The sequence below is a fragment of the Colius striatus genome, chromosome 12, assembly GCF_028858725.1.
Source record: "Colius striatus isolate bColStr4 chromosome 12, bColStr4.1.hap1, whole genome shotgun sequence".
Taxonomy (NCBI): domain Eukaryota; kingdom Metazoa; phylum Chordata; class Aves; order Coliiformes; family Coliidae; genus Colius; species Colius striatus.
This window is the reverse complement of record NC_084770.1, coordinates 23476540-23490138: the sequence shown is the minus strand read 5'-3', so window position 1 is coordinate 23490138 and position 13599 is coordinate 23476540. Positions and strand designations below refer to the sequence as shown.

Sequence of the window (13599 nt, the reverse complement as noted above, 5' to 3'; positions counted from 1 at the left end):
TCGGCTGAGGAGCGCGGGCGGAGCCCGGCCCCGCTCCTGCTGCCCCGTCGCGGCGCTCGCCCTTCCCCTCGCCCCGCACCCCGTCGGGCCGTTCCCCTGCCGCCCGCGCCGTGCCCGAGCGCGCCGGGTCCGTGTCCGGGCGCGGGGCGGGTTTCGCGCGTCTGGGCGGTGCGGGAGGACACGGGTGGGGGATCGGGCGGTTCGCGCCCCACGCGAGAGCGACCTGCGCGCGGGGATGAGCACAGCCGCGTGGAAACCCTCCGAGCAAGAACGGGTTTTAGCTTCCAGTTAGGCTTCCTTTGCTCTTTTGGGTCTTTTTTTTCAGATGCGTTCCTGTTGCTGTAGAGACTTTGTTGCTTCGCCTCAGACATATGTGACTCAGGTGGAAGGATCATGACTGAAGTCCTCCTCTCTGCTGCTTTGAATGGAACTGAACCCAACCTGTTATCCAGCAGCGGCTGGTCTGCAGGAAACGCCACCACCAAGTGTTCCCTGACCAAAACTGGCTTCCAGTTCTATTACCTGCCCACCGTCTACATTCTGGTCTTCATCACTGGGTTTTTGGGCAACAGCGTGGCCATCTGGATGTTTGTCTTCCACATGAGGCCTTGGAGCGGCATCTCAGTTTACATGTTCAACTTGGCACTAGCTGATTTCCTGTACGTCTTGACCCTGCCCGCCCTCATCTTTTACTACTTCAATAAGACGGACTGGATCTTTGGAGACATCATGTGCAAGCTGCAGAGGTTCATCTTCCACGTGAACCTGTACGGCAGTATTCTGTTCCTGACCTGCATAAGCGTGCACAGGTACACGGGCGTGGTGCACCCCTTGAAGTCGCTGGGGAGGCTGAAGAAGAAGAACGCGGTGTACATCAGCACCCTGGTCTGGGTCATCGTGGTGGCCGTTATCTCCCCGATACTCTTTTACTCGGGAACGGGGATCAGGAAGAATAAAACCACGACGTGCTACGACACAACGGCCGACGATTACCTGCGAAGTTACTTCATCTACAGCATGAGCACCACCGTGCTGATGTTCTGCATCCCGTTCATTCTCATCCTCGGTTGCTACGGGCTCATCGTGAAAGCTTTGATTTACAAGGATTTGGACAACTCTCCTCTCAGGAGAAAGTCGATTTACCTGGTTATTATTGTGTTGACAGTCTTTGCGGTGTCTTACCTTCCCTTTCACGTGATGAAGACCTTAAATCTAAGAGCCAGGGTGGATTTTCAGACTCCACAAATGTGTGCCTTCAACGATAAGGTTTATGCCACTTACCAGGTGACGAGGGGCCTCGCCAGCCTCAACAGCTGCGTCGACCCCATCCTGTACTTTCTGGCGGGTGATACCTTTCGGAGGCGGCTCTCCAGGGCCACCAGGAAATCGTCCAGAAGAAGCGAGCACAACGTGCAGTCCAAAAGCGAGGAAATGACTCTCAACATCTTGTCAGAGTACAAACAGAACGGAGACACCAGTTTGTGAGCAAACGGGAAGAATTTGGGCGCAGTTCGAAGGAGTGTCCTCCGCTTCGAGGCAGTGGGACACCGTAGTGCTCTGAGCACATGAGGACAATCTCCCGGTCTCTCAGATTCCTTTTAGGTAAAGCCTCACTCTCTGATCCTAGAAAAAGCTTAACAAAGGCAGTGGAAGAATTTTAAAAGGAAAATAACGTGTCAAAATGCAGCTTTCTGATGTTCTCACTTCTTTCTGGCTCGTGTCAGATGAAGTAAAGTGAAGTAAAGCCACTAAAGGAAGAAAGCAATCCAAGAGCTTCTGGTTTAATGACTTAGTCTCCCACGTTCTGAGTTGTTCTCCGTCAGCCTCTCATTAAAAATAGGAAACAGGAGTGAGGGAGAGCAGTATCTGCCGAGGCTCAGTCCACGTACTGCTCCTTCCGCTCACTTGCTGCTGTAGACGAGTGTTCTGGTGGAAGTCACGATGCAGTTATCTCGCAGTTTTCTTATTTCTTCCTCTCCTTCTCGTGTTGATAATTGTTCGGTGGTTCGGTAGCAGTTACGGTTCGGTCTGCGAGTGCCGGTGTTGTACAAACGTGGGCTTGCTGGCGTCTGCATGGGTACGCCTGCGGATTCCGATGGTTGTTATGGAAAATACGGACCCCCCTCCCCACCTTCCCCCTTAATTTGGCTTCCAGGTGAGCTGCGAGCTGGGCCCTGGCAGGCCGGCAGCAGAGCGCTGTGCTCCTCCGAGGGGTGCCAACGCCTGCGCGGGTGGGCTGGCTCTGAGCGGCCTGTGGCCTCATCCTGCCCTGCCCCCCGCGCCCAGGAGAAGCCAGAGGCACCGCGGCCAGGCTGAACATGGAGCTGGCGAGCGGCCGCCGTCCCCGGGCTGCCCAGCGCCCGGCTGCCGCTGCCAGGAGCCTTCCTGGAGGTCTTTACGGGTAAACCAGGAGAAACACACACGTGCTGGAAGTACCTGCACCTCTCACACAAGCAAAGTGATGGCTGCTCGAGTTACCCACGTCTTGGTTTGGTGCGAGAGTATTGCTGTTCCTGGCGATCTTTACAGATAACGTGAGAGTTGTTTCCCAAGAAACTAATTGTTACAGTGGATAATATAGGATGGATTATATATTATATATACACATAATGGGGGGAACTAGTGTTTGGGTTGTTTCTTTTTTTACTGTGACAAATAAATGACTGTATTAACAAGATGTTGCAATATCCTACAGGCTGGATCCGGCCCGTTATCGTGCATCTTCTCCCAGTGTGGGGTAGGTGATCCAAAACGAGCCGTCCCGCGCCGTTGTGTAACGCGGAGCAGGCGCGTCCATGGGCCGTCCTGCTCGGGCCTTGTGGCTCTAACACGTCTCTGAAAATGTTGTGTGCTAAAAATGGTATGAAAGCATGCTCTAAATTATAAATTCAGTGTGCAAAACTTGAGTTCTCTGTACTCCTGAGGGTGATTTTGGCAGATCTTTGTTCCTCCAGTCCTCATAGTAAAATAGTTCACTTACCGGTTCCTGGGGATTGGTGACAAAGGAGAATAGCTCTAGTTATCTTTTTGACAACGTTGTGAGGCAGCTTCTGTTCACACGTACAGCTTCTTAATCTGCAAAATCCCTATTTATTGAACTTATTTATTAGAAAGCTAAATGTCAAGTATGTAAAGTGTGGTTCTCCGTATTCGTATTCAGAATTGGGCATTAATGGCAAATCTAACAGCATGTTTCAGTCACTGTAATACTGTCTTCTAACAGAGCATCTTTATAATAAACTCAATTCCACCCTGACTATTCACTGTTGATATGTAACCTAGTGATAAATTAAACTACTGATTTATAGCCTAGAGATAAATTAAACTACTGCTTTGGAAGCGTCGCTTCTTAAAGCAACGCTACGGTCTCATTTAGCCTCCGAAGATGAAAAACCCAGAGGTAGTGAAGAAATCCCAAGCAAGGGTCAATTGCTAATTAATCCCTGCTGACAAAAGGCTGTGGAGCAGCGCAGCCTATTTATATCGCTGGAGAAGGAGCCTGATTCACAATAAATGACTTCTCCTATTATGTGATTATTGGAGACTTCATTCAGCCGAGGCATGTCTTGTTTGGAATGGCAGATGAATTAAAAAGAGAGAGCATAAAAATAGGATGTTCTCTGAATCTGCTTCTCTGGGTTTAGAATCGTATTCGTTGCCCAGTGTTTCATGGTCTGTTTCTTTCTCTTGCCGAGGAAACAAAATGTTGCACGAATCCAGGTCTGAAAGGGAATGCTGAGGAGAGCAGGACGTGAGCCCCCAGCCCCGGGGGGCTCCGGGTGAGGTCGCAGCCCCTTTGCAATGTGTCTCTCTGGTAAGGCAAAGCTGACTGGTGAGGGCAGGTGTGTGGGAAATCCAAGTGCTGCACGATTCCCTGGGCTCAGCTCTCGTGGGCTGGGGATGCTGGACAGCCTGCCCTCTGTTACAGCATCTGCCCTGCAGTCTCCTGGGCCTCAGACTCCTGCAATGGTTTGTGCTTCCTTGAGAACCTGTAGAATGCTTTCTGTGTTTCATCTTGAGCTCTGCAGCTGGCCAGGTGACCCAGTTCACTCTGAGGTCTGTTCTGACACTTTATTTAAGGAAGATCATGTTTACTGATGATGGGAGGAGGCTGCAGTTGGCATCCTCACCCACGGAAGCCTCCCACTGAACACCAAGGAGCATTGTTACACGCATCTTTCTCACACACAGGTGCTTTCCATCCTTCAGCTCCCATGACCTGCAGAGCTGTAACACCTCACAGTATGTCCTGCCCTGCTGTGACTCCCATTGTGCAGGTACTGAGATGTCACAGCCTCCTCTGCAGCCCACGGGAGTTTGGCCCTGAGCCTCTGAGTCTCATCTGCAGCTCCTGCTCTCTTATTTTCAAGTTTTGCTCTGCCTGATGTGGAGCAGTCAGAGCCACTGCAATAATCACACCAAATTCATGCCAGGTGATTGCTTTTTACCTGCACCATGATGGAACCACATCTATGGGGTGTCCCACCAGCAGGGAAGCTGGTCAGAAGAGGGGGGCTGGACACCATCAGAGCAGAAACAAGGCAGATCTTCTCCAGGCAGTGTGGTGGCTGGAGCCATCAGCTCCTGGGCAACTTGGCAAGGTTTGTTGCTAAATGTTTGCCTTTTGGCACTTATCCTTACTAGAATATATTTGTGGAAGGCAGTCCACCAGCCTTAGAGGCCCGTGGTGGTCCCTGTGTTTAGCCACAAGCCTCTGTGATGGGTACAGGCAAAGAAGCCTTTCCCTAAGCCACATGACTGGAGTGTCTGCTCTAGCCAATATGCAGAGGGAATGCACTCTCAGCTGCAGCCTTGGGCTCTTAATTAATAATCAATGATGATAGCTTGTATTTACTGGGAATGAGATTCAGCTCATCAGCTCACTACGGGAAGACCACTTAAAGTTCTCCCTTGTGCTGTATCAGCCTTTGCCTACCAAATGAGAAGAAATGTTACAAGTTCATGGGCATGTGCTTAACCTATTTTTTTCCTCTGCTATATTTGGGAGTCTTTCAGTAACTGCAGATCAGTCACTGAAGACACCAAAAGGTTTGAAGTAACCAGTTAGAGAGCAGGGTTCTGCCAAAGCATTGTGCAATGATCCACACTCAGACAAGTTACTGCTCCTTTGCTGCATTTTGCTTCCTCCAGCTCACAGGGTTAATTTTCTTTGTCTCATTTATGCCATTAACTCACACATGTGGTAATCTTTAACACAAAATGAAATCAGTATGAAACCTACGCGTGAGCTGCTGTCAGTGTGTGCATTTTCATAACACAGCACCATGGGGTTTTAATCCAGTTCATATGACACCAAGTGAACAAAATAATGGGAACCAGCAGCATCTCACCTGACCCTGCTTTCAGCAGGAGGTTGCCCTAGGTGCCCTGCTCAGCTGCCCCCTAGAAGAGGCCACTCTGGGTGGGTGGCTGTGGGGAGCTGTGATGCTGTTCCTGGGGCTGCTGGCCCAGGTCAATGTTCTCTTCCCGTCCAGCTACAGAAGCTGGAGATTTTTTTCCATAATATGGGCCCTTAGACTAAACCCTTGGGCTCAGTGACCCACAGAGGGGTCATGCCAGCCTCTGTGCATTCTCCTCTCTCTTGATGAGGAAGGGCAAGGAGGGGAGGCAGGAGGGCTGAGGTGAAGGAGCCGAGCACCAGAATGAGCTGTTCTCGCCCACTGCCACCCATGGGCAGTCCCACATGCAGAGGCAGCCCTGCAGCAGTCACACACTGGCCTAGGGGGAGCCAGGAGGCAAAACCCATTAATACAGTGTGTTATATCAACATAGGTGTTATATTGCTGTGATCAGCTCCTTCCTGGTCAAGCTGATACATTTGTGTGTGTCACCTCCTGCAGTTCATCTTGACCTGTGGGAACAGTTTGGAGGAAAGCTGTGGGTCTGAATTTGAGTATTAGAAAAGGTCTCCCCTGCTCCTGAGCAGCCCAGTCCAGCAGCTGCTGGTGCAAACTGGGACCAGTGGGGCTGTGGGGGGGAACACTGACCTCATTGGCTTAGACAAACACTAAAAGCCTTTAAAAAATATCTCACAACAGCCATACCTGCTTGAGGAAGCCTCCTCCACACCCCTGGTGTGACCAGAATCTGCTGCAGAACTGTAACTCTGGCCACACAACCATCTCAAATAGTTTGGAGGCGGACGACGTGAATTAAAAGCTCTGCTTGTGTTGTGGCTGTGAGTTACAGTGTGGTTCAAGGGTACACATGAGGACGTTTATTTTGCTAGTGTGTTGTGATTGTAATTCAGTTGTTGTGTAAATACTGGTGAAAGCTGCAGTCTCTGCAGAGACAGTGCTACTTGGTGTTTAAGCTCAGGATATGTAACAACTGCGTTAATTAAACAGTAGTGAAAGGAAAAAAAATCCCCTTATTTCTCTCCAGTTTTAAGGAAGAAAAAGGTTTTGCTTCTCCTTAAAGCAGGGGGCTGCTTGCCTGTACATTTGCTGTTCAGCATGGCTTCTGAAGTCGTGACTATTTTTAGTGGCAGCAGAAGTGCAGCCACAGAGTTGAGGCGCTGTACCTAGCAACCTCCCTCTGAAACCACGCCAATAAAACGATGAAACATTTGCCTGCCTTTTGTGGTTTTCTGCTTAATTCATGTTTCCAGGTGACTCGTCAGGCAGTGATAGGCACTGAAAAAAAAAAAAGAGACAATGAAAAGGTTTGCAAAGGGTATAAAATGTGAAAGCTTGAGAAGAACCAGGTTGACCAACTGAAGACTGAGATGTGAGGAAACGAATAATGCTTCGTCTTGTCAGATTTTGGGGAGGGCAGGTGGGGGATGGCAGAGCAGTGACCACGTCCCAGCACAGATACTAGTGCTGGGTGGGGGGGCTGGCCCTGTGTCCCCTCCCCTGCCGCCCTCAGCACCTCTCCATTGCCAGTGTTTGGCTGGAGAAGGTCCTGCTCCACTTCCCTCTCACCCTTTTCCTCCCAGCCCCTGCCTGGCCTCAGGGGTCCCTCCAGTTCGAGTCCTGCACGTGCAGCTGTGATCCAGCAATTCTGTACAGATCAAAAACTAAACCTGCCTTCACAGAAACTTTCGGTTTCCCTCCTTGGCAGTGGCTGCCATGTGCTGGTTTTGTTGTGGGATGCAGAGTGAGCTTCCCAACAGCTTAACATTTAAAGACCAACTGAAATATTTAACCCCTCTTTCAATCCACCGCTTGCCCAACAGTACAGAGATTTCAGAGGCTATGCTCATTTACTTCTATTTTCCTACCATTGACTTGTTTGGCTTCTGCAGCTCCCTGAACTTCACACAGCACAGAGCTCTTTCTGCATCCCTCCTGTCCTGGTGGGAGGCTGCAGCTGAGCTCCCGGGGCTGGGGCTGCTGCTGGGAGGGCTTAGGGCCATGCCCACCCTGCAACCCCCCCCCAGGATCTCTGGTTGTGGAGACTTTTTAGTGCTGCAGGGGAAGTGTGGAGCACTGGCTGCAGCTGGGGTGGGATCTGCAGGTACATGGGTGTCATCCATCAGTAGTTCAGTCATTTCACCTGCTTTAGTTTAACATTTATTTACCTCCCATTTTAATATCTTTTTTTTCCTCATTCTTGGTTTACTTTTGCACTTCATGAAAATGTTTTAGCTTGGATGTAACATCCCTTCAACTGTAATGATATTTCTTTATCAGTGAAGGACTTCCATCTCCTACCAAAAAAAACCCAAACCAAAAGCCTTTCTGACATTCCCTTTCCCATCCATCACCCACTAAGACCTGAAAGCCTCTTCCACCGTCACCACAGAAACCTTTAAATACTCATAAGCAAGGCCTAGGAGAATTCTAGAGCTCATCCTCATCCTTATCCCCATCCTCACTAGGGATAAGGATGAGGGTGGCATTCTCATCCATATCCCCATCCTCATCCCCACCATGGGCTCCATACAAGGCCACAGGACACACGTGGTTACAGCAGAGAATGGCTTTCGCCTCTCCCTGCTCCCCTCAGCTGCTCTTGGGCAAATACAACCTGAAGAATGGCCTTGCAGGGTTTTTCTAGCAAGTACCAGCACGGCGACAGCGACCAGGCCAGAGCAAAGCAGCACACTCAGGCTGTGCCTGTGCTTCTTTCCCGGCTGCAGCTTTCATCTGCCTCAGCAACGTGTCAGGACATGTTTGGCACAGATAAAGAAGTAAGTTGTTGTTTAGCATTCTTGTGTGTTGCTGAGCGGTGGCAGTGATGCTTCCTGTAAAACATATCTGTGAGCTGACGGAGCTCTGTGGTGTTACAGCCTCATTTAAAACAGCATTTAGATAGTAAAAGCAGTCCTTCCTCTCCCTCCCCACACACCAGCTCCCCATTAACATTCCTTCTCATGCTCTTGCACAAAGACTAATTTTGGCAAGATCCTGACTTGCCCTAGATTTCTGAAAGACTACTTGTTTTAAACAAAGTCCTTCAGGGAAGGGAGAGAGCTGGGAGATGGACGGCTTCCTCTCCCTGCCTGCCCCAGTCCCGTGGCAGCCCCGACATCCCCGGCCTCACCACCCCCACCCCATCACCCCCCCTCACTGCCCCTGGCCTGGGGGGTGCTGCAGCACCCTCATCCCCTCTTGAGGGGCCGCCAGCCCTGCAGAGGGGTGCTGGAGGGGTGCAGGAGCTGCGGGCACCGAGCAGGAGGGGCCAGGGGAAGATTGAGAAGCTGCCTTCGCCTTGACATTTACACGCTAAAAATACAGCTTCCCATGCTAAATGCTTGGAAAAAAAGTGTGCCAATATTCAGGTATTACTTAAGGGACTCGATTCAGAGTGAAAGCTCTGGTTGTATAAGCTCTCACTGCCATCAGAATAGCTTTTCACCAAAATGATCTTTTTTCTCTTGTTCCTAGGCTGTTTCCTTCAGACACTGGGCAAAATGTCACTTGACAGAGATAAGTGAGCACAGCAATAATCAGATAGAAATGACCTCCAGGTGTCCAGTGGAACATCACAGAAAACATGTTACAGAGACTCACAGAGGCAAATTAACAACTAAACCCTCCCTGCAAGCAGATGGAGAAGGCTGACTTGACTGCTTGGATGCGATTCAATGAAAATGTTCTCTAGCCTTCCCTTTCTGCATGGGGAATCAATCTGCAAGGAAAACATTTCTCTGTGCTGTTTGCTGGCAGGACTGGTATCACACCAGCGATAGCCAGCACTGCTGTGACCGCTGCAGGAGCTTTTCTTAACAAGTGCACTAAGGAGCTTCTTTAGCTGCCTCTGGGGTCATCAAGGGGCTGCTGAAACAGAGAAGTTGAATACCAGCAAGTGCCAGTGAACCATTCCCCAGTAAATGGTAAGTAGTTGCCTGTACAGCACGTCTGAGGAAGCAGACCTGAAGCTTTAGCTGCAGCACTCTCACCCGGGGCTGTGATGCCCTGTAGGAGATGGCTCCATGGAGCCCTCCAAACTTTGGTGAAGACAACAGGAGCTCTGCCTGCAGCCACCTTCCTGCTTCCCAAATCCACACTGTGAGCACTGGGCTCAGGCAGCAGGGGCAGAGCTGGTCCACAAATCCTCACCCCTGGGTCAGAGCCGCAGCTCCGCCTTGGCTTTGTGGCCCCAGCTCATGGCCTGAAACCTTCATCTGCAGTGTTGGTCACCAGCTCTGCCCGTTTAAGCTCTCCTGCAACTGATACTGGAAGGGATGACTCAGCCCTAAGTATAGATAACCTGTCCCCAGAAGAGAGGAGCCCTGGCTGCAGCTCGCCCCGCTCGCATTGCCCCAGCTGCTGCACGGTGGGAGCAGAGGCTGCGGCACAGCACGGGCACCGCACACTGCACCGGCTCTGCACGGCCCTGTGCCCACTGGGGAAGGGCCACTGCTGCTCCAAGCAAACTTCAGAGATTAATTCACTTTCCTTCCCAGAACTGCAGAGCTGCTTCCTATTTTTATCAAAACAAAAGCTTTCAGTTGCTGCTTCTCTCAATCCATGTGTACGAACCAGAGAACTTATGAGTAAGATCAGTTTACACCACATCTAAAAATACACCATGGGCTGCACACACACATACCTGGGAGGGCTATAACCACGTGTGTGTGTACTTAAAGTGCTAAGATCCAGTTGCAATTTATACCTTTTCTTTTCCCCTTCAAACGGCAGATTGGAAATTGCTCTCTCCAGCCTCTCAGGGAGAGAAGTTTTACAGCTTCTGTCTCAGGTGCTTTTTACCACCTTCACTTGACAGGGGCTGAAGAAACAGGAGCTACCAGCATGTTCTGCCACAGCCCCCGGGGCTCCCCGGAGCCAGCAGCCGGCTCTGCCCGGCCCTTGCAGCAGTTACTGACAGAGCTTAAGGGTTTCACTTCGGTATTTCCAACAGAGAACAGAAGGTCCTGGCGTTGCAACGGTACCTTTGTAACGAGCCCAGCGTGCCACGAAGCCCCCCGTGCCTCTAAGAGCCGGGGGCAGATGTGGAAGCACCCACTGGTGAGAAACGCCCGGGAGCGAAGGGAGGAGCCGCAGCCACCCAGCCCCATCGCCCCGTTCACCGGCGCCCGACGCCGGGGCGGCGAGCGGCCGCGCTCCGGGCTCTGCTTTGCTTCGGAGACTGAACCGTCTAAAACATCGAACAAACAATTTGCCCCTTAGGCTACGGAAAACTCACATGAAATTGTGACAGGATCTACCTCAGCTACGAGGGGCTGCCGCCGGCCCCCTTCCCCCGCCGCCTCCCGCCCCATGGCACCGCAGAGCACAAACCTGAGCCTGCCGTAGCTCCGGCTGACTAACCCGGCACGGAAGGCTCGGATTTAAGAGCTGACGAGGGGCAGGTGCGGCGGCGGGGCCGGGGTTCGGGGCCGCGGTGCTTTCGGCAGCAGCCGCAGGTGGGACCGGCCCGCGGGTGGCTCAGGGGCTGGGGGGGCAGCAGCCCCCGCCCCCTGCCCTGGGGTGCTCCCAATCTGCCGGGTGGGAGGGATGAGACCCACCCTGCTGCTGGGAGGGAAAAGCATTTAGGAAGTGCAAGTCAGATGGTTTTAGCCAACATGAGCAGGCTCCCCTCGCACAGGAACGTGTCTGGGAGGGTCTGGGAAGCTCCTGAGAAGGAGCCTCTACACCCTCCCTGGGCAGCCTGGGCCAGGGCTTCCTCACCTCAGCACCAAAGGACTTTCTCCTTGTGTTTAAGTCGAACTTTGTATGTTCCAGCTTGTGCCCATCACCCCTTATCTTGTCACTGGACACCACAGAAAAAAGTGTCACCCCATCCTCCCTGACATCCACCTTTAGGTATTTGTGTTGATGAGATTCCCTCTCAGCCTTCTCTTCTCCAGGCTGAGCAGCCCCAGGTCCCACAGCCTTTCCTGATAAGAAAGATGTTCCAGTCCCCTGATCCAGATGCAGTGAATTACTCTGTTTCTACAGTTTCTCTCTATTTTGTGAGATACCCCCATCCTGCTTAGTGTTGCCAAAGCAGCAGATCCTTGATTTGCCTGTGTCGGTACTACTTGAGATGGATGTGCAGCAGCACAAAACACTGAAGGATCCTGGGACATTGGGGATGAACAAGGCTGTGCACCCCTAGAAATCCTCTGAGATGCCAGAGCTGATCTGGGCTGTGCACCCCCAGAAATCCTCTGAGATGCCAGAGCTGATCTGGGCTGTGCACCCCCAGAAATCCTCTGAGATGCCAGAGCTGATCTGGGCTGTGCACCCCCAGAAATCCTCTGAGATGCCAGAGCTGATCTGGGCTGTGCAACCCCAGGAATGCTGCAGACACTGGGCCCTGCTCGTCAGGAAGCTTTTGCTCTCCTTCCCTAGCAATACTTTAAAGGGTATAAATATGCATATGAGATCACTCAAAGTGAGTCATATTTCAATGTCATCTAATTATTAGTTATATTATATGATATTTGCCAGCTCATATTGTAAACAGTTACTTTATATAACATATGGAGAAGTGTGTCAGGCTGCCAGTGGTTTTCAAGATCTCTGCTTTGAAAATGCTTTGTGTGATGCTTGTTTTCGTGGGCTCCAAACCTGTAAAGCTGTTAATACCTTTTATCTAGCAAAATGAGCTGTAGTGCAGATGCAGTTGCCATGAAACCTTTTGAACTACCCTCTGTACGTGAGGCAGATCAATTTCCCAGATGCCTAATGCCCTTGTTAGCACTGATGCTGTGGTTTAAAGTCAACAGAAAGAGAAAGCAGAAAAGGTCCATGTGCCACTGTTCAGTTTGATGCAGGAAGCGTGTGTCAGGGCTGGCAGCACTTCACCTCCCAGAGATTTCACTTGCAAACTATTGGCTGATGCCGACGCTCTCCTTACAGGCTACAGTTTGTCATTTTAACGTGAACACACGCAGGTGCAGTCTGGAGATGGGCAGTTCCAGGTCCTGAGCAAGGAGAGTCACTCCAAAGCCTTTAGGCAGGGCCCTGGGGCTGAGTTGTACACCGTGCACCATCATGGGCTGGCAGCAGAGAGCAACTTTGGTCTCTGGCAAGGCAGGAGTGGCATTTCGGTTCCACTTTGAGAGAGGCCATGGGGTTTGTGGTGTGCAGCTGAATATAAGTCACTGCCTGGCACCCATGTGCCCTACCCAGAGCCACCCCCTGCTCCTGGTGCACTGATGCTCAAGGATGGACCAGGTCTGGGCTCCCACCCCGGGGCTCCAATGCTGGCCCTCTGCAGTGCCCTCCCACCCATCAGCCGGGCGCTCGCCGAGGCAGCTCTGTGTGCCAAGGCAGCCCCTCTGCCAGCTGGTTTTGCTCTGCGGCTGCTCAGAGGAGCTGCGGCAGCAGCGTAGAGGCACAGCGCGGATCCCAGCTCACTCCCACGGCTGCGCTCCCTGGGAGCCAACGCAGCAGCGATGGAGCACGGGGCAATGCTCCCCAGGAGCCAATGCAGCAGTGATGGAGCACGGGGCAATGCTCTCCAGGAGCCAACGCAGCAGCGATGGAGCACAGGGCAATGCTCCCCAGGAGCCAACGCAGCAGCGATGGAGCACAGGGCAATGCTCCCCAGGAGCCAATGCAGCAGCGATGGAGCACGGGGCAATGCTCCCCAGGAGCCAATGCAGCAGCGATGGAGCACAGGGCAATGCTCCCCAGGAGCCAATGCAGCAGCGATGGAGCACGGGGCAATGCTCCCCAGGAGCCAACGCAGCAGCGATGGAGCACAGGGCAATGCTCCCCAGGAGCCAATGCAGCAGTGATGGAGCACAGGGCAATGCTCCCCAGGAGCCAATGCAGCAGTGATGGAGCACAGGGCAATGCTCCCCAGGAGCCAACGCAGCAGCGATGGAGCACGGGGCAATGCTCTCCAGGAGCCAATGCAGCAGCGATGGAGCACGGGGCAATGCTCCCCAGGAGCCAATGCAGCAGCGATGGAGCACGGGGCAATGCTCCCCTGGAGCCAGTGCAGCAGTGATGGAGCACAGGGCAATGCTCCCCAGGAGCCAACGCAGCAGCGATGGAGCACGGGGCAATGCTCCCCAGGAGCCAACGCAGCAGCGATGGAGCACGGGGCAATGCCTGGTTGGGCACTTCTTGGGTGAGAGTGGGCTGCAGCGAGCCATGCCCACACCCCTGGGCATACAGCCCTCACCAGCTGCCTTTAGCTGCACGAGTCTGTCCTTGGCGCCACAGAGAA

At 52.4% G+C, this 13599-nt stretch overlaps 1 protein-coding gene across 5 annotated transcripts in view; it reads left to right on the top strand.

Annotated features, from left to right (window-relative positions):
• The window catches only part of P2RY1 (purinergic receptor P2Y1), a 31473-nt gene extending 28217 nt beyond the window's left edge, over positions 1–3256 (top strand). For all 5 annotated transcript variants that reach the window (XM_062005435.1, XM_062005434.1, XM_062005433.1 and 2 more), the window contains one exon: positions 326–3256. In XM_062005435.1, coding sequence (XP_061861419.1) covers positions 394–1485 — 1092 coding nt within the window. In that variant the 5' untranslated portion in view covers positions 326–393 and the 3' untranslated portion in view covers positions 1486–3256. The remainder of the gene's footprint in view (positions 1–325) is intronic.
• The last annotated feature ends 10343 nt before the right edge of the window (positions 3257–13599 follow it).